Source organism: Hakea prostrata, chromosome 3 (assembly GCF_041222555.1).
Source record: "Hakea prostrata isolate BN-2017 chromosome 3, UWA_Hpros_2, whole genome shotgun sequence".
Taxonomy (NCBI): Eukaryota; Viridiplantae; Streptophyta; class Magnoliopsida; order Proteales; family Proteaceae; genus Hakea; species Hakea prostrata.
Window position 1 is genome coordinate 16,741,605 of NC_142602.1, and position 25,816 is coordinate 16,767,420.

The following is a 25,816-nucleotide window of genomic DNA, read 5'->3' on the forward strand; positions in this document are numbered from 1 at the left end:
AAGCACACCCAGGTCCTGAGAAACGGTTGAGGCTGCTAAGTTTCTTACATTTGGCAACTCAAATTGCTTTATTTGTAGGTGACGATTTCCTTCTTGAAAAAAGATGAGATGACCTTCACCCATCTACTCAAATTCCATTTGATTGACACTCCTATTTGAGTATACTTAGATGCCTACTTAAGTTTTATAATCCAAAAGCAAGTCCATCGATTCTTCATGCACATGTATAGATGTGAAGTATTTGGAAAGAAGCCAACATTTAAGACCCATCTCTGATGATTCTGTATAGATGCCTCAAATATATTTATGAACTTCTACTCCCCTAAAAGAAATGTACTTGTGTACAGTGTAATAATGTCTCAAGAGAAGAAAATTATTAGAAGTTCATAACAATTCAAAGGGGTGTTAGTCTGGGTTTTATGGAGGATGCACCATACAATATTGAGAGAACTGATGTTTTACCAAAGTTTTTCAGACTTCTTTCTTTCCTTTGTACCTTACGGTAAGTATGAATAAGAAAAAAAATCAGACCACAGGAGCACACGGAGGCACCAAAGAGGGCTAGCTACAACTTCCACTGAAAAGTTTTGCTTCTACAGCGGCAACAATTTCTGTTTCCATAGATTTTATTAATCAATTGTGGAGGCTGCTCACATATTGATTCAACACCCAGCACTCCATTCCAGGTTATAATTTAAACCCAGTTTGCTCCCACACCCAATGATCAGGTATGGACCAAGAGAAGGTTGAATAGTAGCAGAGATGCAAGCCACAGGAAGAAGTGGCAGAATGGGTGGCAATATAAATAGCTCTGACGCTGCCAATTCAAGGAAAATCGAATGGCGAGCAAAGATGTTGCTATCCTCTTCATTTTCCTGGTGCAATGACAACAAAAACATCCTCATGGGACCATCTTCGTGGCAGTTCTTTATGTGGAGGGTTGATAATGGCACGTTCTTCTGTTGCTAGGCGATAACCAATCACAATCTCATGCTTTTGTCGACCTCTCTTCATTATATCATAGAAGCACAACTCTTCCTGCTCGAACAGATAGAATTCTGCTGGTCTGATAAACATCTCACTACCCTGTGGAGACAAAACATTCATACGTCAAATACAAGTATGTTCCACCATCATAGTACAAACCACCTCCACTACAGCAAACAGACCCCATTGGTAAAATCTGAGAATTCCCAAACAATCTCACACAAAAAACCTAAAGGGTTTCAGTTGTTCATGTGGAGAAGTTGTGGGCCTATTTCCAGTTTTTGTTAATTTCCAAGTCAAAGCATGGTGAACAGTTTTCCTGAAATTCTGGAAACAGACTCTCTGCTAAAGCTGAGGTAAGGCTTTGCACATTATGATCCTCCCCACACTCCCCAGCAGTGGTGGGAACCTTATGCACCGGGTATACCATTTTTCTCCATTGCATTTTAGGGAGAATGAACAAATAAATAAGAAACGGAAGTGCTACTTGAAATAATCTTTTTGAATAATAAACAGTCTGGCAATCCTTAAATTTAAGTCCTTTAAGTTGATCTGCCTAGAAAAGAAAAACACGAGACAAGTTTAGAGGCTGACCAGACTTTCAGCCGATAGAAATATATTGCATATTCTATCACCAAATTTGTTGCTAATTGCAATCACACTGGCAAAACTCTTTCAACTGGCAAGTTAAGTGCCTTCATCCCCCTCCGCGGGGGTGCCCAGTCCCTGTATGTGATTCATATATTTCATCATAAAGAAGGAAAAGATGTCCATCTCCCAGACAACCTACTGGGTCACAGTTGAGCTGTTCCTGGTTTACCACCATTCTTAGTGCAGATATTGAAACCCAAAACGGAGTAACCAGAAGCCTACTGTTTCTAGTAGCACCTTTCTTGACCCAACTGGTCCATCCAGGTGTTTAACTATGCTACATTCATCCCTGAAGCTAAATACATTATAGTACTAACTTGAATGCTTATAAAATAACTAGTTGCACGTTAATTTGGACATGCTCACCATTTCATTGGCATTGGTAGTACATGACTTACACCAGCATGGTGTAGGCAAAATGTTCTCCCCAGAGTAAATGTAGTAAAAGGGGTGGGCCTTGGTGCAATGGTTCGTAGACCACAATTGTAGCCTGAGGTCAAGGTAATGAAACAGCTTCTCAGCAAAAATTGCTGGGTTAAGGCTGCATAGAAAAGTCCCCCTTCTAGACTCCCCTTGTGCGGAAGCCTTCAGCACCAGATTCACCCTTTTTAAGCAACGACGTAATAAAAAATTTCTCCTTCTGTGTTCTTTTCTCATCTGTATTACTTTCCAAATTCCTTTTCAGTTCTTGTTTCTCTTTTGCCCTAGTCGGCAGTGGTTGACTGCCCAGGGAATTCGGGTATGTTTAACTAATTCAGGGTTGTGTCCTCTCCCAAAATTCATCACCAGTTCAGTAAATCCAAACCTAGATAGAAGTTTGCACATGGACATGAAATACCTTTGCAGAAAAGAGTTCCTCGAGTACCCGATTGATTTGCTTGTCTTCAGCGACCATTGCTAGTGCCATACTCACTATTTCATTTGACAACACATAATCACTAATTCTTGAGACAGAGACCAGGTTTCTAGTCCTTGAATCGAGGATCTCACTAATAATTATTGATGAGTTTGAAGCTTGCTGCACTTCGCAGATCCAAGAGCTGTAAGAGAATCCAGAATGATGCGGAGGAGGTGGTTTTGCAACACGATGTGGAAGACGCTTGGACTGAATGCATGAAAAGAAGTAGGCAATTAGCTGTTAATGATAAAATATTAGAAACAGATCATCAATGCCTAGATTTATCTGCCAGGATTAATTATTTATACAGCAAGCAACTGGTGGTGAATGTGGAAATCAAAATTTCCCCATTTTTGGAGGGGTGATCATTAGAATATCTGTGTTCCTTTAACCTCCATTTCCATTTCTCATCCAAAATCCAACAAGTAACTGCAAAATCATCTTAATTCAAATTCCTCATTTATGTTGCCAGGAGCAACTTCTATGATTCTTTTCACTAGTCGACAGCTTCTAGAATAAGAAGCAGGGTTAACTAACTTAGCTTTATATTTACAAGTTGACAACACAAGCAGCCGCTGAAGCATAGCACACTTATACCTTTATTGAAAGAAATGATCAAGGCTACAAAAATTTAAATTATACCCGCCAAAAATAATAATAATAAGAGAGGTTGAAACGATGAATGACTCCGTAGTAAGAAAATTATAAGAACACGAAACCACAAAACAAATTCCTGAATCAGATCAACATTGAACAATATAGAGTTACCTGAATATCACGAATCAGAAGAAGAGTGGACAGAGATCGTGAGTCAGAAAGCACATTTGAGTCCTCCAGAGATTCATCTGCGAGAATTAAAATCTGTCTACTTAGGGTTAGTATTCAATTGATGGGGGAAACATTTAATGGAGAACTCATCAAGAGAGCACTGCTTGACCCCCCCTCCCACCTACACACACAATCCCCAAAAAGGTTGTAACCCAGTGCACATTTAGGGGAAGAAATTTATTGACTTACTAGATGCTGTAGAGTTAGGATTAGTATAAAGAACTAGTTTCACCAGAAAATTATAGAGTCAATATGTACTGAAAAGTTAATCATGACTTACTGTAAAAGTTATTGATCGCCAAACAATTTAAAAAACAGTAAACTAGTAGAATTGGCCATGAAAACCAAAGAACAACATTACATGGAAATAAGGAATTAAAACAATAAACAGGGACAAAACTTCACCAGTTCACAATCGTCTACAAGAGGCAATGCATACTTACAGCATCAAATGTCTCTACTGGAAGACTCTCCAAATGCCGACGGATGACAGCATTTCCTTCCCTGTGCACGAGCTTGATGTTCTCCAATTCTTTAAGAACAAGACCATCATGAGTCAATTTGCGCTCCCTTTCCTTCTCTGGAACCTCATTAAACATCCATAGTTCTGAACCTGGAGCTGAGAATGACTCAAGGACCTAAGAAAAAAAAATTCAAAAGAAATTAAAAAAACTAAAATTCAACCAGCAACATAATCAAGAATATTTCAGTGTCTGAGGCACTTCACCACAGATATCAATGCAAAGACCAACCAAAAGAAAAAAAGGTACGACAATTTATGTAGTAAACCAAATAACAGAACCTGCAAATATAGAAGCTGCCAATTTTCTGTCAAAATCTTCTAAAGCAGGTAACGAGGCTAAGGTTACTGAACCAGTTCATGTCATACAAAAACCTTTCAAAGTTTGTCAAGCCAGTATATTCTCAATTCATTAGAAGCTTACTTAGAACACATGATATAACAAAGCCTCAACAATTAGGCAGTTTCCACAACTAATTACTTCAACTTAACTAAGCCTCCCCCTAATTACTTTGGTTGGCTAACTGATCCTATCCCACATTTTAACACTAGTTGGGGTACTTTTTTTTTTTTTTGGGTGGGGGGGGGGAATCAGATTGAAGGAAATAATCCCATAAACAATTCAACCTAGAGACATTTCCCTGGATCCATTCATTTTAATGTTCAATTCGTGAATCTTGAAGTGAAATAAAGAAGATATTACTAACTCTATATTATCTTATAGATGGAGGAGGCAGGCCTTGGAGCAATGGTAACGTCACTCAATTGACAGCTCACAAAAGTTCACAGGTTCAAGTTTGGAAACAACCTCCACAAAAACAGGGATAAGGCTGCATACATTATGACCCACCCAGATTCCGGAGTGGCAGAAGTGTTGGGCATTGGGTACTCCCTTTTTATATTATCTTTAAGAAAATGGACATATTATAGTGGGCTGTAAACATCTGTTTTTTCCTTTGATACATTCTAAGATACAAACCTTACAATAGATATTAACTTTCTTTATTAAGTACCCACTCATTTCACATCAAAATAAACAGTCTCCTAGCTGCAACATCCACAACTTTCTGATGGGAACAATGCTGAATACCATGAGGAGTACCATCAGCTCCAAGCATTTATGACAAGGGAAAAACTTAACAAGTTGAACTAGAATGCTTTTGTAAAGAAAAGTAGCTAACTACAAGTCTACAGTCACATTATGAAACAGGAAAATATCACAATGATTAGGAACCTAGAGTTTGAAAGATAATCATTCGTGGTGCACCAGATATTTATTGCAAACTTACATATGAGGAACAAAGATTTTGAAATTAAATTACCATTATCATATCATGAATGTCACGGCGCCATCCACAAAATAGTATCTTCTCCGGAAATTTTGAAGGACAGAACATGTTAGGGAAAAAGCCCCTATGTACCTGCAGCAGGAACATGGAGTGAAATGATAATAGATTGACCTATAGATCAGGGATTCTATAAGGTATTTCATAACCATAAAACATAATGAAAAGACATTTCGGTCCTCTTTTCTAGTTGTCAAGCTATCTAATGAAAAGTAGAACATCAACAAAGTGGAGACCCTGACTGTTTCAGGGATGCCAATTCAGTGGCAGACTTCTTAGCAGTTTCTGTGCAAAAGAACAAACATCAGCAAGGTGGAGAAATGGCCAAGATCAATTAAGTCAGAATTAGATAGGGATAAGGCTTGGAGCCTTGGATACCAATACGTAGATTTGTTTAAATTTTAGGTCATTCTTCTCATGCAATTGAAGACTATTGTTGCAGTATCCCTTATTTGTTGTCTAGCGTTCTTTTTCCCTTAATTTAATAAAACTGACTTTAGCAGAAAGAAAATAAAAAAAAATAATGTAATCAAGAAACCACCCCCTAGGAAAAACACAAAGTGGAATAGAATGAGTTTATCTGGTTCTCACAAGTGATGGCTGAAGCTCTTCTCTTCCACATTGGTTTTGGTTAAGGGATTTTCTTTCTTCCCCCTTACTTCTTGAGTTCTTGTCACTTTTACTCCTTTTTGTTCTTCTTTCTCTTATTCATTCCTTCTATTTTATTTTATTTTATTTCAAATCTCATTTCTCCTCTCAACCCCATGGGTGGCTCCTCCCTACCTTTTCTCATCTCATTGTTCTCTTTCTATTTACCTTTTCACTTTTTAGTAGATAGTGTCCTTTCCACAGTTTCAGATCCAATATATTTTCTAGGAAATAATTCACCTTCCTCTCATCAGTCCCCCATCAACCACTTACCTCCTTCTCAAGCACATGGAGGGGCATCAACCTAGACGTGGTTTTCTTTTCTTTTCTTTTTAGGCAGGAGTAGTGCTGTAACTTTAAGCTTTCCTGTGTTGGGCACAGGAGCTATGCAAATAGGCAGTATTCTATTTGCCTTCTATTCTAGTTATAATCTTACAATTGTATCTAATCATTTCTTCCGTTATTCTAGCCATTAAATATAGATTCAGATTCAGTCATATCAGACATTATATCTAAATCTAACCATCAAATCTGATCACAGATAGAATCTTCTTGCTAAAACCCATGAGTGCGCCCATAACTTGCAGACTCAATGATTGATCCCCATCACCTAGTACCACTCCAGATTCTATCCCTATTTTCTTCTTGCAGTAGTTCTTCAGCAACTGATTCCTGTACTGCTTTGACACTTTGATTTCTGACTTAAGAGTTCTTCTGTAATTGCTAGTGATATGCCTTCTGCTAATTAACCAAGTCTTGTCTTAGTTTTCTGCAAAGTTAACGTAATCCTACAATTCCCGAATTCTCTTCAACTCTAGTTCCACATTTAATATGCAGTTCCAACCAATCATTCCATCGACTGGACTCATATTTTGAGAGATTCAACTCTTTCAGGGGACATTCAATCAGTATCCACAAGTGGCTTTCATCTGATTATTGAATCAAGAGCTTTTGCTTTTATTGGTTGGTTACTGTTTTTGGTTCTTCATATGGTTGGTGCAGAACCAACCCTTTGCATCAATCTGAATCCTGGAGAAAATATTCAGCAGGATATAAGTCTTGTGCAACCTGATTTCAAGCTCTATCAGGAAGTTGGATACAAGGATTTCTCAGTCCCATCAAATTCTGTTTTGTTGTTCCCCAAGTATTCAATCAACGAAATTCTGTAAGGCATGTCTTTTTACATTTGATCTCTAGGTTGTAGAAACAAATCAGAGTCATGTACAATGATGTAGTATTTTACTGTGTTCCATGGCCATAACTACAAGTATTGATTATTTTAGCCTAAGGAAGTGGATGCAATTTTTGCAAATATAATATATTATCATGAACAACAGAACATAGACATCTTAAAAAAATTTTATAGTTTAGGCAGGGACAGGCAAGTGATTTTCATCAAAGAATTCTTTGCAGACAAAGAGACGTCAAAGGGGCTTATTACTTCTTGATTAAATCCTCCTGCATCAATTTATAAATGTTCTTCAAAAAAAGTACACAAGAAAAGCAGCCCTTATTCAAGTAGGGTGCTCACAATATGCGTGCTACTGCAGTCAGCAATCAAACTATTGCACCTGGTCTCTAATTTTCAGTGATAACTTTCATTAGACTCTGTTTGGTCTCTAAGCATAAGCATGTGTTTGTGCAAGCTTTTATTGCCGGGGCCTTTTGAATTTAAATTTGCATTGTTGCAGAAAACAACTTAATTGTTTGGGAAACTAAAATAATACTTATGCGACATATGATGACAGGAAAACAGACCTCTGGTAATGGGCCTGGTTCATAAGTATCATCATCTTCCGCTATAACAAGGACTTCATCTCCTTCTTCTAACACATAATCATCATCTGGATTTAAAATGATCTGGCCACCCATGGCAGCAACCTTCACTCCACAAGGTACAGCATCGGCAAATGACATCAGTATGTCTTCAAATCGGAGACCATCTAACTGAGGCCATCTTTTGATATAGAACTCAGCATTCTCAAATCCTAAGATATCTTCCCAAATCTGCACAGAGGTAATAAACTCATCAATCACTAAGCATTGCCAAGCAAAAACAAAAGTGCCTCAATAACTCTATAATTGCTGAATATTCATCCACCATCCTCATTGCTCTTGAGTAGGACTGCAAATAAGAAGCATCCAGATTGTGTTTTATTATAAATAGGGAATAAAATAAAGAAAGAAACAAAGAAAAAAAATACGCACGGCTCTCACCAATACATAGCGGAGGGCATAATGTACACAGCCTTACCTTGCTTTGCTAATTGGCTGCTTCTAGACTCAAACCTGGGACCACCAGGCCTCAATGGAGCAACCTCACCGTCGCACTAAGGCCAGCCCTCTAAATAGGTACTAAAATCTTGTAAATCATAAATTCCAGAAGAAAATATTGCAATTTACAAGAAGTTTGTATAAAATATGGATAAGGAAGTTGATATGGATGAGTGAGAGAAGATAAATTTACAAATTCAACTTAATTCGGGAGTACCACCTATAAATGATAAGTGCAAGACAATAGTTTGAGAAGGCAAGGATGAACGACAGAGGCCTTTGAAATGCTCCAACAGGGAGGAGTGGTTCAACTCAAGTTGAGGGATATAAATCAGCCAAGGGTAAAGACATTTAAAGCTTAAGACTAGTTAGTAACACTATGAATGGAGCTGATTTGAAAAAAAGGATGCATATAGCTGATATGGAGAAAATATAACCGAACTTGGTTCAACCTTGGTTTGATCCTCGACCCCAGTCGGGACGAAAGGAATCGACTCGCTTCCGAGCGAGCCGGGTCCAGGAGATAGCTTGCTGAGGAAGAAAACTAACTCAGTCACAAGCACGCCCTAATCCACTACGATCGGAATGGACTAATTGTCAAAGAGATGGGTAGCAGCATTTGCGGCTGTTGCTTATCGCTATTATATGGAGAACTACCATATAACGATCGTATTATCAAAGGAGTCATTTACTAGTCCAACCTAGTAGGGATCTATCACTCAACGGATCTATCCGTTAAGAACTGACGACTATTCGAAGAAGGCTCAAATACGTCCAACGAAGGAGATTCGAAGGTACACTCTGTATAAGACATCACCTACTCACAAGGTAGAAGGACACATACAATCTGAATCGTATTCTCGTTATTCATTCCTTAGCTCTGTGCTCAAGCAAAGCCGTTTGTGATTAAGTTCATCAACTGACTTAGCCTTCGGAGGTGGACTCCCGATCCCAGCGGTCGGGCGACATCTGATGTTCGTTTTTGCAGGTCATCCATAGGAGATCTAAGGGTTGAGCAGATTTTGGACGCATCATTTGGTGCCGTCTGTGGGAAACGCTTGAGAAAGCCATGGTTACTAGATCATCGGCAGCGGCGGCTGCTGCGGCCCAGCGAGATGCTGGCATTCAAATTCCCGGAGCAGATAATCCAGATATCCCTGAGGGGAGTCGACCTCTTGAAGTACGAGAAGATGGTGGACAAGGAGGTAATATTCTTCCAGATCCACTCCAACATCAACTAGATCAACTGAAACTCCAGTTATTGGAGGTGAGTCAGACGCTCCGTATGCTGACCAGACAAGTGGTGGCACCGCAAGCACCTGATCACCGTGATGCGGGAAGGCGCGCATTACAAAGGGAGCAAAGACTGATCGATGACCAAAATGTCGGTCAGAATTTCTGGGAAGGCGACCGGTGGCGAGAAAGAGAACCTAGGAGAACTGGAGAACTCCCTAGGCGAGACGATCGGTTCGAAGGACCGCAAGGAAGTACGACCGATTCAAATACGAGGTTAGGTGCAGGAGTACGAACTCACTCACCAACTATCAGGCGTGCAGCTTAGGAGAATGATTGTGTCGTCGGAGATCGGTCAGCGCATATTAGTCAAGAATTGGCCAATACCAATAAAAAACTCGGACAACTGGCAAGAGGGAGAATAACCGATGATATTTATTCAGTTATTCGAAAAACTCCGTTTGCCGGGCCTATAGCCGAATATCAGTTTCCTCACAATTTCCGTTTGCCAACCTTTTCCACGTTCGATGGTTCGGGAGATCCCACCACTCATATCATTTATTATCAGTAGACTATGGCTGTTGCGGGTAATTCCGATGAAATCCTTTGCAGGGTTTTCGGTTAATCCTTAACTGGAGCAGCACAGAAATGGTTTTCGAACCTCCCTTCGGGATGGGTCGTGGATTTTGAAGAATTGGCGCGCAAATTCATAGGACGATTCCAAAGCGGAATCTAGATAAAAAAGACCGAGAGGATACCTTGTTCACTATCAGACAAGGGAAATGTGAATCGATTCGGGAATACCTGAAAAGATTAACAAGGTCATGAAGGAGATAGAGAATCTAGATGAACAAGTGGCTAAAACTGCTTTGTTCACTGGACTCACTAACCGACGGCTTTTGGAGTTATTACTTCAAGACATGCCTACCACTTATGCTGAACTGGTGCAAAGGTGTCAGGAGCAGGCAGAGGTGACGGAGATCCTAGACGCGCGCCAGGGGGATAATAAAGCCTCTACTAAAGAACAGAAGGCCCCTGAGAACAAGCAAAGGCCGAAGCAGAATGTTCGTGATCGAGTTAGAAAGCCTCATCAGGTGTGGCGGCAAAGATCTCCCGGTAAAAGTGAGTATACTCCGTTAAATACTCCTCGGGCTGATATTTTAATTATTATCAAGAAGCAGAATATCTTGAAATGACCTCCAAAGCTTCCCACCAAACCTGGGGAGCAAGATAGAGAAAGATATTGCCGTTTCCACAAGGATTACGGTCACTACACCAACGATTGCAGACATTTAAAGGCGGATATTGAAAGATTGATATCTCAAGGGCACTTGTCCAATTTCGTCAAAGGGAGACTAGCGGAACCACGAGACACATGTAACAAGAGGGAACGTTCGGTTAGTCCAGAACAACCAATGGAGGCTCCTAAATCTAAGAAAGGTAAGGAAGTGATCGATGCCACTCGGTCACCCATACTAACAATATTTGGAGGTCCCAAACCTGAGTCGCTCCGGAAGCTGAAAGCCAAATCCAAGTTTGTTGGAACTGGAGAAACACAGAAGCGAAAGAGGCCGAATGGTGAGGGTTCGATCACCTTCTATGAAGAAGATGAAAGAAGCGTCTGTTTACCTCATGATGATGCATAGTCATCAAGGTAGAAATTGCACGCCGAGAAGTGTATAGGGTGTTAGTTGACACCGGGTCTGCTGCAGACCTCTTATCCTATACAACTTATCAAAAGCTTAAAGTGAATGAAGACTTGATGGAGCCATCATCCACACACCTATATGGCTTTGCGGGATCGTCCGCAATAGCAGAAGGATCTGTACAGCTAGATCTATCGATTGGAAGCTTCCCCAAAGAGGCTACCGTTCGGGTAAACTTCTTGGTGGTTCGAGAACTTCCGGCTTATAATTCATCCTCGGAAGGCCATCCCTATCGAAGTTAGGTGCTATAGTCTCAACAAAGCACCTGAAAATAAAATTCCCGACAGAAATGGGAATTGGTCAGGTTTCATCTGACCAAAGAATTTCTCGACAGTGTTATGTAGCATATCAAAAGGATAAGGAGGGCCCGAGAAAGGTAACTGCGTTACCAATAGAAGTACGAGATGATCGGGACGAGGCAGAGATGCAAAGGCCCGAGCCGGTAGAAAAGTTGGAACAAATTCAGTTGTATCTCGATGACGAAAAAAGGATTACTTATATCGGGTCTGAGCAGCTAGAAGAATTCAAGGAGTTGAAGTCTTTTCTTCAACAAAACAACAATGTGTTCACGTGGTCTGCGGACGATATGCCGGGAATTGATCAGCAAGTTGCAGAGCACAAACTTTGGATAGATCCGAAGGTGAAACCGATAATTCAAAAGAGGAGAAATTTCTCCATAGAAAAGTACGAAACCGTTCGGGGTGAGGTTGAAAAATTGAAGAACTCTGGTTTCATTGAACCCATTGAATGTCCGATCTGGTTGGCCAACGTGGAAATGGTCAAAAAGGCAAATGGAAAGTGGAGAATGTGTACAGATTACACAGATCTCAACAAGGCTTGCCCAAAAGACTGTTATCCGTTGCCTAGGATTGATCTGTTGATAGATGCAACAGCAGGATATGAAACATTGAGTTTCATGGATACTCAGGATACAACTAGATCCTCGTGAACAAAGAGGACGAAAAGTTTACGGCTTTCATGACTGATCGTGAGAGTTTTTATTACAAGGTCATGCCGTTTGGCTTGAAAAATGCAGGGGCTACTTATTAGAGGGCCGTCAACAAAATTTTTAAAGACTTGATCGGGAAGAACGTGGAAGCATATGTTGATGATATGTTGGTAAAGAGCACTGCGAGGACAAAGCACATTGAGGATTTAGCGGAGGTATTTTCAGTACTGCGGAAATATCAAATGAAGCTGAATCCGGAAAAGTGCGCCTTCGGAGTTTCGTCGAGCTAATTCTTGGGCTTTATGGTATCACAAAAAGGTATTGAGGCTAATCCGGCCAAAATACAAGCTTTGATTGATATGGAAGCCCCCAAGACTGTTCGAGATGTGCAATGCTTAACGGGGAGAGTAGCCGCGTTGAACCGTTTCATCTCACAGTCGAGAGAAAAGTGTCTACCTTTTTTCAAAGCACTCAAAGATTTGAGGAGCAGTAAGGAGGCCAAATGGATTGAAGAGTGTCAAAAGGCTTTCGAAGAGCTGAAGGAAACATTGGGAAGACCACCGCTATTGTCCCGACCCGAAAAGGAAGAAATTTTGCAACTGTATTTAGCATCATCCCCTTCGGCAGTAAGCGGTACTCGTTCGGGAAAAAGACAAAAAGCAGTGGCCAATCTATTATGTCAGCCACGTATTACTCGACGCAGAGACACAGTACTCTCAAATCGAAAAGCAGGCTTTGGCTCTTATGATAGCAGCTAGAAAACTACAACCATACTTTCAGGCTCATCCAATCGAGGTATTTACTACTTTTCCCCTTTGTAAAGTTGTTCGTAAACTTGATTTGTCTGGAAGAATGGTAGCTTGGTCGGTCGAACTCAGCAAGTTCCAAGTAAGCTTTAAGCCTCTAACAACAATTAAAGCCCAAGCATTGGCCGATTTGGTAGTAGAAACTACTACACCAGTGGAGGAGATTGTCGAACCCACTATTCCAACCGTTTGGGAGGTATATGTGGATGGTTCGAGTAATAAGCAAGGAGCAGGGGCTGGAATTCTTTTGAAGAGTCCAGCAGGTTTTATTATTCGGTATGCATTAAGATTCGCATTCGAAGTAAGTAACAATGAAGCAGAGTACGAGGCTCTAATAGCTGGACTTCGATTATCAAAAGCACTGGCGATAGTGGAGGTAATTATTTTTAGTGACTCACAGTTTATTGTCAATCAAGTACAAGGGGAGTATGGCGTCAAAGAACCCCGATTACAAAAATATCAAGAGATTGTGCAAGCATTGTAGAAAGAATTTAGGAATCTGACACTATGTTAGATCCCAAGAAAAGAAAATACGATGGCAGATGAGCTATCAAGATTAGCTAATGCCAAGGAAAAGAATTTAGACCCTTCGGTCTATATCGAGGAAGTAACATTCCCAAGTTATCACGAGAAGGAGATATCCTATATAGAAGCTGAACGGTGCTGGATGGATCCGATCGTGGAATATTTGAGAGATGATAAATTACCAGAAGATCCGAAAGAAGCAAGATTGATCAAGGTGCGATCGGCACGATTCACAATGCAGAACAGAAGGCTATACAGAAGATCCTATGTTGGACCCCTCTTAAGATGCTTGGGTCCTGAAGGATCGGAATTAGCTCTGGCCGAGGTACATGAAGGAATTTGTGGTGCTCATATGGGCGGTCGGGCCCTGGCACACAAAATTTTGAGGCTCGGTCTATATTGGCCTAAGCTTCAACAAGTTGCTATGGAATATGTTTGTCGGTGTAGCAATTGTCAAATCCATGCTACGGTATCTAAAAGCCCGGCTGAAACCTTGACTTCAATTCTAGACCCCATCCCTTTTGCGATGTGGAGAATCGATATCTTAGGAAAATTCACCAAGGCATTTGGCGGAAAAGAATATCTTATAGTAGCGATTGACTACTTCACCAAATGGGTCGAGGCTAGCGCCCTGGCAACTCTCATTGAACGAAAGGTGGAGAAGTTCGTGCTCAAGTCTATCATTTGCCGGTTTGGGATGCCAAAAATAATCGTGACCGATCATGGAACTTAGTTCGATAATCCACAATTTGAACAATTTTGCAGTACTTATCTGATCGAGCATCGTATGTCATCAGTGGCATACCCCCAAAGCAATGGCCAAGTGGAGGTTACAAACCGAACATTACTTGGGGGGATAAAGAAGAGACTCGAAGTTGATAAAGCCTTATGGGTCGAAGAATTGCACAACGTTCTGTGGGCCTATCGAACCACGGTTCAAACACCCACAGGAGAAACTCCTTTTAAACTGGCTTATGGATCTGAAGCATTGGCACCTGTTGAAGTAATGGCTGGAACACTACGGGAAAGAGAGTTCGAAGAAAAAGTGAACGAACAAGGACTGCTAGATAGCCTTAACTTGTTAGATGAAGTTCGTGCAAAGGCAATAGCACGAACTCAACATTATCAACGAAGGATAGCGTCACATTATAATTCCCGAGTGAAGAATCATCGATACATAACGGGAGACTTGGTATTAAGGAATACCTTAGCTTCAGATCCACGCCATCAGAGGAAATTGGACCCTTCATGGGAAGGCCCATATATGGTTATTAAACCAGTCGGTTCGGTAGCTTATAAGCTGAAGAACATGACAACACAAAAAGAGCTGGATCGTTCGTGGAATGCCAGACACTTGAAGAAATATTATCCTTGAGGAGATTATCATTTTCATTCATAATGTAACAAAATTCAACTCAATCAATACAATTCTCAGTTTTCAACATACTGTCTTTTGATTGGGGGCAACACACAACACTCAAGATCAGAGCCAGCGACAAAATCAAAAGGCATCGGTTTAAAACCCGTGTGGGACCTTCTACAAGGCATCGGTTTAAAACCCGAGTGAGTTCCTTCTCAAACTTACTGAATTTCTCCGGAAATCCTTAATTAAAGGCATCGGTTTAAAACCCGTGAGGGCGTGAGGGACCTTCTACAAGGCATCGGTTTAAAACCCGAGTGAGTTCCTTCTCAAACTTATTGAATTTCTCCGGAAATCCTTAAGTAAATGCATCGGTTTAAAACTCGTGTGGGACCTTCTACAAAGCATCGGTTTAAAACCCGAGTGAGTTCCTTCTCAAACTTATTGAATTTCTACGGAAATCTCTAAGTAAAGGCATTGTTTCAAAACAACTAAGACCTACTGCAACAAAGACTCAAGTGGCTGACAAAGTTCAAAGATGAAGTTAATTCTTGATTCCTTTAAATGACCAGAAGGGGCCAACCTTTACATCAAATATACATATGAGATAACAAATGTTGAGATACAATCTTCGTTTGGTCAAGAAGGAAAATCACCGCCGATGATCATCAAGAACTTTAAAACAAGATCGAAGCAGCTTTGTAGAAGCAACACAGACTCAAGAAGAACAGAGTCGGAAAAACATATGTTATCATTTGTTTATCTCCCTCGAGGATTGCGAAGCATTCTGTAAATTCCAACTTACAAAATCCTCCGCAATTCCATACTCTTTATCCAGCTTTTCCTGAAGAAGCCTGGCCTTTGATCAAACATGTATTCAAGGCAAGCTCTTCATAGCTGAATCCTTTAAGAGGAGACAAAGGAGGAGAGTCGTCAAGATGATGCATTATATCCGGATCTGGAGGTGGAAAGTCCATCACGTCCAACTTTGCAAACACTTCAGGATGACAATTGGCGCGGTGGGGAGTCGTGTTGAAATAAGGATTTCTCCTTAATATCGATTCCCATACCTCGTTCTCACCGTCCCGGTATGCCTGCAAGTTATAAGCGTTCAGCATGTCAACAAAAGGCTTACTCTGCAAATATTTGAAGATGCAAGCCTTGCGAACATCAGTCGGAAGGGACTCGGGCAAAAGGGTAACAGCTTGCCTTTCAGACCCTTTCGCCCCTGCTGAAAGCTTTCCAACTTCCCGCTCCAGCTGTCGGATCTTCTCCCTGACACCATCCAAATCCGAACGAAGACGCTCGTTCTCGGAGTTCTTCACTCGGGCAATCTCCCAAGCGTTGTTTCCAAGACGAGCAATCTCAAAATCTTTGGCTCTGGATTCTTCCCGAAGCCTGGAAAGCTCATCACTAAGGTCTACTGAGTCTAAAGGTTGCTTCCACTTGATTGTGGAAATTACCAGTAAGACTCCTGCAACAACTTAAGAGTTAGTCAAGAGCAAAGGAAAAATCTTCAGAATGAAAGATAAGCCCGAAGGCTCTGCTCTCGCCAAGGCATTTGAACGAAGTGCACCATTCTAGTGCTTTGTCAAAATCGCCTGTCACCAAGTCAGATCTCTTCAGCGACCAGGAAGGATGGAACACATCATCGGCCAACCGAGGGCGCTTCCTAGAAGCAGAATCCTCGGCCTCCTCGAAAACCTCCACAGTAGAAGGATTGAAGGAGGATGCCAAACAAGCACTAGAGTCAAGTTCGGAGGCCTGAACAACGACTGCAGGGACCACATCTTCCTTAGAAGCCCGAAGGGTCTTCATCATGGAAGAGGATTCCGGCGTAGTGCCAGCAGGAGTTTCAGCAGTGTGAACAGCGATGGAGGGAGCCACATCCTCCTTAGAAGACCGAACGGTCTCTCTAGGCAAAGGAGGCGTAGAAGAAGCATCAGCAGAAATTGTGGGAAACTGAACTGAAGATTCACCAACAGCAATCTCCCCACGTTTAAAAGATTCACCAACAACAATCACCTCAGAGGGAATAACCTTCATCAGCACTGGAGCAGTCTTCTTGCAAGATTTCGCCCTAATATTATCCAAGTTAATTCTTGGAGGCACTACAAATGAAAGGCAAGCATCGTCAATACGAGAAATCCACCAAAATATAGCAGAAAAGGGAAAACCCTAGATTTCTGACGAACAGATGAAGCAAGGAATATCCAACAGGGAGCTTCTGTAATGAGTAAACCCCAAGTATGAATACTGTGGAGATTACTCAGGGAGAAGAAGTTCGTGATAAAACTGAATGACAGAGGAGAAAACTTACTTGTTCAGGTTTTGATCGAAGATATTGTTGGAGGATAAGAGTACAGAGACGGCAAAGGAAGACAAAATACTACTTTGCAAATTTAGTAGAATAACTTGCAGATAGTGAGGATAAAGATGAAGCACCCTTGAGGAACTTAAATAGCCTCAGGGGGTGATGCGACAGTTGAAAGCCCAAGTTAATCAAGGGTAGGATGGAAGAGACGCTTCGAATACCGAAAAATGCAGGATCAACGGTCAAAAGATAACGGCGCTTCAAATTCGAAACCTAAAGGCTGTCCTAAGTTTCCACGTGGAGCAATGTGCACCTGATACGAGGATACTGCCAAATACCAACCATCACACCGGTATTAAATAAGAGAATATTCCCAATTCCTTGGGAAGAGCAACTTGTACGCGAATACAAGGAAACGTTTGGGCTTCATCATAAAGAAGGAGCAGTCGGGAGATAAAGTTGTCAAGAGCCATAAAGGGTTTGGTAAGAATCAAATCAATGCTCCCAAACGTATCCCTCTGATGTCCCAAGCATCATCTTCAATTAAGGTACAAGTTTATCTACACGATAACTTATCTCATTCTTAAATATCTCTTACGTGAGGGAATAGAGACAATTCCCTGGGTACGATATGAGAAAGTATTATGGCAATCATTGGAAGAGTTCGAGAAGGAGGCAAACCTCTATTTCATTATCAAAGGTCGTGGGGGGCCAACCTTTACAAAAAAAAGAAAAGAAAAGAGAGAGAGAGATAGCTTCCTATTGTTCTTTCTCATTTTCGGCAGAAGGATCTTTGTCTGAGGTAGGCTTTGGGGGTTCTTCGGGAAGAGGCAGCGAATCATCAAGATATTTCTCGATATCTCGATCTGCTGGAATGGGGTCCTCTTCCTCCCAAACCCAATTGGGGAAAGGCATCTCAAGCTTCTCAAAGATTTCCCGCCCCGGAAGGGAGTTGTGTCAAAGGAAGGGTTAGATTCAAGAATATCTTTCCAGACATCATTCTGCCCCTCTCGATAAGCTTGAAGGTTGAATGAAGCCATCAGATCGCTGAAGGGAACGTTGTTCAGATACTTCCGAATGCAGTCCCTCCGAAGATCTTGCGAAAGATGTTTAGGTTTGTTGGGAACGGCCATCTTCTTCAGACGTTCGTTATCAATGGCTTGAAGCTCGAGGCTCCCAACGCACGCGGTAGCAAGATTTTTCTGCTTCTTGGCTTCGTTTGGCAGTAGCAGCACGACTGATCAACAAGTCCAGATCTTTTTTCAAAGAGTTGATGACCTGGTCATTCTCCTCTTTTGACTCTTCGGCTGCTTTATTCAGCCGATCCACCTCAGAATTGGCCTTCGCCAAATTCTCTTCACGGGTCTGCAGCAAGGAGCCGCTACGACTAACTCGGCTCAAGGCCTCCATGTGTTGGTAGAAGCTCAACACGGCATTCCTAGGAATGCAGGAGAATTATCAGAAATCCCAGGAGAGATTACAAAGCAAGTAGCAAAAAACTCAAGAAAAATAATACGTCGTGGAAAGACGAACGAGAGCGTTGTCTTGCAGGGTTTCAAAGGCTTGTCGATCGGCAGGCATAAGGCTGAGAGAGCTCCACTTAGCAGCCTTCTCATGGTCCTACGTGACTCGGTCAATCACCGCCAATGACCATTGAGGGACGAAGATCTCCTCAGAATCTTTATTCTTCTTGGATTTCTTAGGGCAGAAGCATCGATCGAGTCATGCTTCCTATTGGTTCGGACGGGAGAGGGGACTTTGACCTCTTCCACCATTGGTTTTTTCCCTCTCCCCGAAGCCTCAACCACTGGCTTCAAGTTTCTTATACCCTTATAAGAAGGGTCTAGGGGAGGCATAGAGGCCACTGGCTCTGCAGTCAATGCTCGAGGAGACCGTTGCTCTGCAGTCACAACGGCCTCAGCAGCCTTCACCCGAAGGTTGTCTGGATTAATTCTTGGAGGCACTGCAAAGAAGGACAAAGATCAGAAAATTGAAATAAGTTTGCAGTACATTCAAGAAAGCGAAACGTGGCAGTTAGAAAGCTCACATTGAGCCAGTCCCCAATATTGAAGAATGGAGTTGTATTACATCTCATATCTATGTATCTCTTGATACCATGGAATTGACTTGATCTTCCTGACAGCAGCTCTGTCTTCCTTGGATAGTTGAGGGACTCGGTTGCCCTCAGAGTAGGAAGTGTACAGTTTCCAGGTGGTCAGGAAGTTAAGATCCGATTGAGGCGCTCGGCAGAAGAAATACCGTTTGTGCCATCCCTTATGATTGGAAGGGCAGGTTCCCCTGGCAAGAATGTTGCCCGACCAGTCAAGCTAAACTTTGTTGCGCTTGGAAAGAACAACCCAGCCAAGAGGATGGGAAAGAGAAATAACATGAAAATGTACAAAAAGAGGAAGAGAAGGTGTGATGCCAAGTTCAAAACATAAACCCAAAAAGCCGATGATGAGACGCCAGCTATTGGGAAGAAGCATGCCAGGACATATATCCCAGTGATTTTGAACGGCAGAAAACAAAGAATTGAAGAAAGGAAAGCGAACCCCGCTTTCCAAAGTATCTATATACAGGGAAAATTCGTCAGGAAGGATCGAATTAACCATCTCATTAGGAGTGGGGGCCTTAAGACGGTACGAGGAAGGAAAGTCGAAGCGTTCGATGGCTAAAGGAAGGTTCTCCTCGGTAAAGGAGGAAGCAATAGAACCAGGTCCATCAGTGGATTTGATAGGTTGTTTGGACTGCCCAGAGGATTCGGCAGTCGCCTTTGGAATTCTGGATGGTCCAGACTTAGGAAGCGCAGAAGGAGCCTTACCACTTTCTTCTGCTCTTTTCTGTTGGCTAACTTCTTTGAAGTCATGCCATATGGCAGTTAAGGTTTTTTGGTCACTATCTGATTGCTCAAAAGGGACTGAGGCAAAGGCCTCGTCACCAAAGTCGCCCTTACCAGCACTAAGTTCAGGAGGAATTTCATAAGAAACCCTACCGCCTTCCATTACTAAAAAAGTCTGGTTGTGGTTTTTAACAAGAAAAAAGAAACCTGGAGACGAAAGTAAAGATTGCAAAGGAGTCAGTAGACTTACTGAATCACAGAAGCATAATGCTCGAGAGTGAGAAGATCGTTAGAGTGCGAAGAAGACAATGAGGTTTCAAAGTTCCAGACAAAGAGAATGAAATCTCCGAAGACAACGAACCGCTTTTAAGCACTCGCATGAGTGATCGAGGACGTGTACGATCGAGATGGATTCAACATCAACGATCGAGATTTGGAGATGGTTCGAAAGTTTGAACTCACGAATCAAAAACAGGCGTTCAAAAACCATCGTTTCGATTTCGTGAGCAACGATAGTTTCAGCTGCAGAGGATGCGTGGCGTCACCCCCACAAAAAGTGAAAATATTCACGATGCTCGAGGAAAAAGCAATACAGCCGCATTAAATGTGATACGACATTTAATGGGTTGGGGATTACGCAAAACTATTGTTCGACAGAATACCCAGTTCAAAACCAAGCCCTAAAATCGTCCGAACGGTTGGTCTGGGGGGCTCGTGATATGGAGAAAAAATATAACCGAACCTGGTTCAACCTTGGTTCAATCCTCGACCCCGGTCGGGAAGAAAGGAATCGACTCGCTTTCGAGCAAGCCGGGTCCAGGAGATAGTTTGCTGAGGAAGAAAATAACTCAGTCACAAGCACGCCCTAATCCGCTACAATTGGAATGGACTAATCATCAAAGAGACGGGTAGCAGCATTTGCGGCTGTTGCTTATCGCTATTATATGGATAACTACCATATAACGATCGTATTATCAAAGGAGTCATCTACTAGTCCAACCTAGTAGGGATCTATCACTCAACGGATCTATCCGTTAAGATTTGACAACTATCCGAAGAAGGCTCAAATACATCCAACGAAGGAGATTCGAAGGTACACTATATAAGACATCACCTATTCACAAGGTAGAAGGACACATACAATCTGAATCGTATTCTCGTTATTCTTTCCTTAGCTCGTGTGCTCAAGTAGAGTCGTTTGTGATTAAGTGCATCAACTGACTTAGCCTTCGGAGGTGGACTCCCGATCCCAGCGGTCGGGCCACATCTGACGTTCGTTTTTGCAGGTCATCCACAGGAGATCTAAGGGCTGAGCAGATTTTGGACGCATCAATAGCTGATCCCATTTAGTTGGGAATATGGGAATAGAGTAAACCAAGTTTGAGTTCATTTACATACTCATTCAATAAAATTGTACAATTAATCTCAAAACACTTATCCTTTCCAAAGTGGCAAATCCTTTTTTTAAAAAAAATTAATAGTTGTTACCTTGATGAAATCCACAAATTTGAGTGGAACCACAAAATTATTAGTAAGACTAGGATGAACACGGCCAAGAACTCAAAACAAGAAAACAGAACATACACAAGAGAGTCATACAGTCAAGGAACAATAAGCAACCTTGAAATTTAGTTATCCCTCAATGACCACAATTTATGATATTTACCATTGAAGCTAGCTGTTTAACTAACCTGTGCAAGCCCAGGTTGGAGAGCACACTGGATCATCAGCCGTCCAATCACATCATGTGCAACAACTGTTTCAACGAGCTCCCCACCAACAAGCTTTACTAAAGGTTCATTATCAAGATCACTGATCTCTACAACAATATGACCCCTCAAACCTTCCTTTACTCCAGTCAGACTCAATACAACTCTCAAAGCACGTGAGTCACTCTGAAAAGAAAACATAGTAAAATTTAAGAATTATAACTTGTTAGAAATTCATTCTGAAAAGTCACATGGTGTTACGCTGTTAATGAAATTGCAACCTGATCTGCATTTTCATCAGATGCCAATACAATGATAGCACGTGCCTTCGAAACTGAAACCTATAAACAAGCCAAGAATAATCCATAAAAGTCAAGAGATTTGCACTAATCAAGTGAAGACAAAAATTAAGAGGGTAGAATATAAAATGGTAAACCATGGATAGCTATAGCATACCTTTTTCAAGTCAGCCAAAATGAGAGGACATCCACTTCTGCAAATGACAGAGGTCCCCATGAAATCAAATTCCAGCTTTGATATATCTGTTTCCATTTCTTCTTTTTCTCTTTCAGCAAGCACTACAACTACACCACCTCCTACACTTTTGTTAGCTATGGCAAGCTGCTTTAGAAGCGAACCCTGAAAAAGAATGCAAGTCAGCAGAAGGGGCCCAAGAATAAATAAATAAATAAAATACCCAGGAACTATGACAAATGAAATCAGTAAGAATGAGGAGCAAAGGAATAAAATCAAGGGCAAAAATGATTATTGGACTGTTTCTTTACAGAAGAGGAAAGCTTCTGCTAGTTTCTTCCACTTATTTATTGTGTGAACTTTTTTTTGAATCATATTTATGTAAATCTATTATGAATGAAGGGTTGTCCAGAAACTGGAAGAAAGGTGTAGATGTATCAAGGGGGAAAAGAATAAATGCAGTCTGCAAGATTGACCAAGATTTTGTTACCTCTATATGTTTGGTTCTTGTTCAACCTTAAAAATCATATAAAATGAAAAAAGGAGTGAAGGTGTGCAATGACACACTCTGTGTTCAAACCTAGACAATAATATAATTTGACAAAAAAATGGGGGGGGGGGGGGGTGAAAGTGTGCAGGGACACATCTTGCACAACCAAACAGAGATCGAAAATAACAGTATTTTCTTTCCTTACTGGTTTGTTACCTCTTGGCTAATTAGATACTACCAATGAAAATATCCACAAAGAACAAGCATCAAATTGGTGGATTAGCGAGATCAGCACTCAAGATTTTGTTTTAATGGAAATAGCAAAACAACGGTATCAGTCAATTACAATTACCATGATTCAAGAAGTTGTAATGATGGAGATTATGATAGTAAAAATATAACACAAATATGATTTTCCTTTTCTTCCTTTTCTTTTTCTCAGGTTCCTTTCTTATCTTGCAACAACCAAATCATCAATAGAAAATCTCTTAATGTCATCCACAATATGAAAATGGTTCACCAACTCCAAAGTAATATTGAATAATTTACCAACTTGTCACTCCATCCAAGAATCAGTATGTGGTTTCTCTCAATGACTTCGCTTTTCCCCTTCCGCAGTGAATCAACCTTGGCCGAGATTGCATCAGAAACTAGGCCGAGCATCATTGCAAAGACCAGCATGCCTCCAGAACTTATTGAAACTGAGACAATCCTTTGACCAATGCCAACCCTATCTGTATGAGTTCCTGAATCTGCGACAAAAGTCCATGAAAGCCATAAAGCGTCCGCAAAGGTGCAATCACCTACAGCGTACAATGCCAGTCCCCCAAATCCAATAAGCAGTACAGTCGCAAAAAATAGTGCGATCAACTTTGCATACGGATAGACAGAGAAAAACACGTCCACTCTATATGCAATTCTCTTCTTTAAGGAAACTTCCTCTTCATTATTCCTTGACCCCCTTGCAGTCTTGATTAGTCGAGGAAGATAGTCGAGATATTTGAACAAAACAAATGATGTGATAACCAGTAACACGACGGTATACAAAACAACAGTTCTACCGGCACCACCATCAGAATATGAAAATAAACTACTAACTTCAGGCGGCAAATTTTTTATGTTATCAAGACCAACATCCTTGTTCCCACTATAAAGTCGAGTAATCTCTCCCTGCAGAAAAACCCAAAAGCAAATCAAATCACACACGGTTCGCAACTTTAGCTTCTCAAAATGCAAATTTTAAAATAAAGATTGGTTATAGAGGCACGGGGTGTACCTGGAGGCCTGTGATTTGGGTTTGCAGAGAAATTGCATAGAGAACCGTCACTGTACAAATGGCTATGAGCTGCAGCATAAATTAACCCAAAAATGAATTAAAGAGGAGCTTAAAGTTTTTAAAAGAAATATCAAATGTACAAACCTCAGGTACCTACCCAAGGAGAGCTGCTATGTTGACGGGAGCTTCTACCAGGAGATGCAGTGAACGGTGAGTAAGATGTAGACGAAGAATATTTCGGAGACTGAATCAGCTTCGGTTTGGTCTCATCCATCTCGAGAGTTCCCGCATCTGAGACCCAATGAGAGAAACCTCGACGATGAGGCAAAGTATGTGAAGCAAGCTTAGCTCGACTTCGATCAAATATTCCGCCCTTTCGTTTACTTAACGAATCACCGTCAGTGGACCTTCGTAATTCAAAGGCTCGATTAGCCGAGGAAGACAACAGATTGGAGTTTGAATCTCCAGTACTGTTAGACATTGTGGCGAGACTGACACAGCGCCTGAACCTTGATCTGCAGCTAAATCTCTAGCTTCGAAGAAGCATCTGATTTGGAAACAAGGACGAAGAAGAAGAAACCATGAGAGTGATTCCAAGAAAAGGTTGTCAGGTTAGGGTTCAGATTTCAAGTTTCTAGCAGAAGAATCTGAAAGTGAAGTGAATTCGGTTTTTGCAGTTATCGATCGTTATTTGTTACAGCCTTACAGGGTATTCGAGCGAGTGAACTGTTCACAGTACACCCAAAGGAGAGAGATGCAAAAGAGATTCTCGGACAAAAGCGGAGAAAGATTAATTGGACTGTTAAAGTAAATGATGAGTGGGATCCAGCAATCTCTTTGATAAGTCCACGTGGGGTTATTGTCGTTGGGACTCGTGGCAGCTGGTGGGTAGCCATTAGCCATTCTATTTTGACTCAGACCCTGGAGGTCAAAGGTCAAATACTCGACTAACACGTATTCAGTCAACCGCTAACCGTTGGAATCCTTTACTCTCAGGGATAAAGGATTATGCTACCTTTTCATTCTTCAGTCGGAATCAACTCTCCTTTAAGGGCTTAAGGGACAACAATGAGCTACCATAAGTCTATAATATTTTTGAACCACATGTAAGGGGTGGGACCCATATAAAATCCATCGAAATTTTGAGATTTTTTAGGTGAGTTTCACAATTATTGTGTGGTGAAAAAGCGTCAAAAAAACATATCCTGATCGGAAAGTGATCCAAACTCCACATTCTATATCTGTCTCAAAATTTCCTTCCTTGTTGCTGGGACTTTGCTCATGTCTCCTAGAAAATTTCCTTCCTTGTCTCGATTACAACGGGCCGTTCCAGCTCTCCTTGACTAGCTTTTGGTTGTGACTATTTTGGCATGGGTGGCCTGGCATAGATTTGCACTGATCTTAATGCTGCATTGATTTGAGCCTGACTCTGGTAATACTTTAGGGGTGGGGGTGGGGCTTGGGTTCCTGGTGAGGGCCGAGTGGTGGCTTGGGTTGAAGTGGTCGAATTTCTTTTGATGGTGTACGAATGATGACTTGCGGTTAAGGTACTGGTGGTGGTTGGATGATTCTTGATGATGGGTAAAGTTAATGAGGGTATACCGCACATTTAAACGGGAGGCTCACATTTGAGCACAGGTAAGGTGTACTAGAGGTAGACTTCACCTACCCTTCTTAAACATATGATGGAGGAATGGGAGGGAAATATACTCTTCCACCCTCGTGAGTAGAGAATCCCAACTCGTAAATTGCTCAATGTCTGTACAAATATTGTGAGCACGGAGGTTAAATATAACATCAGACTTATTATGCAGGGATTGATAGGATTAGAAGGAGTTCCTAATTTTTCTTATAATCAAACGCATATTAGTTCATCAAAATACTTTATTGAGGCCCAGTTTTAATCTTCATGTTCTTCTTTTCAAGATAACTGACTCCTTTTGGTAGGAGGTAATCATCTTTTATGTTGGATTCAAAAGGAGC

At 41.4% G+C, this 25,816-nt stretch overlaps 1 protein-coding gene across 3 annotated transcripts; it reads right to left on the reverse strand.

The window, feature by feature from the left end:
* Positions 1-45: 45 nt before the first annotated feature.
* On the reverse strand, positions 46-24,594 carry LOC149021236 (putative ion channel SYM8). 3 transcript variants are annotated; one of them, XM_089149500.1, is made up of 12 exons: positions 23,991-24,594; positions 23,834-23,902; positions 23,107-23,727; positions 22,050-22,232; positions 21,875-21,934; positions 21,576-21,779; positions 7,637-7,885; positions 5,207-5,305; positions 3,808-4,002; positions 3,305-3,397; positions 2,477-2,743; positions 46-1,086 (listed from the first exon to the last, which is right to left on the reverse strand). In XM_089149500.1, exons 1-12 carry the CDS (start codon positions 24,312-24,314, stop codon positions 868-870), a joined length of 2,583 nt encoding a protein of 860 aa, XP_089005626.1. In that variant the 5' UTR covers positions 24,315-24,594; the 3' UTR covers positions 46-867. The 3 variants fall into 3 exon arrangements, 2 of the variants coding, with proteins under 2 accessions (XP_089005626.1, XP_089005628.1); XM_089149502.1 differs by lacking the exon at positions 46-1,086 and having other exon boundaries at positions 2,659-2,743; positions 3,305-3,381; XR_016172304.1 differs by lacking the exon at positions 46-1,086 and having other exon boundaries at positions 2,723-2,743; positions 3,305-3,401.
* Between the last annotated feature and the right edge of the window lie 1,222 nt (positions 24,595-25,816).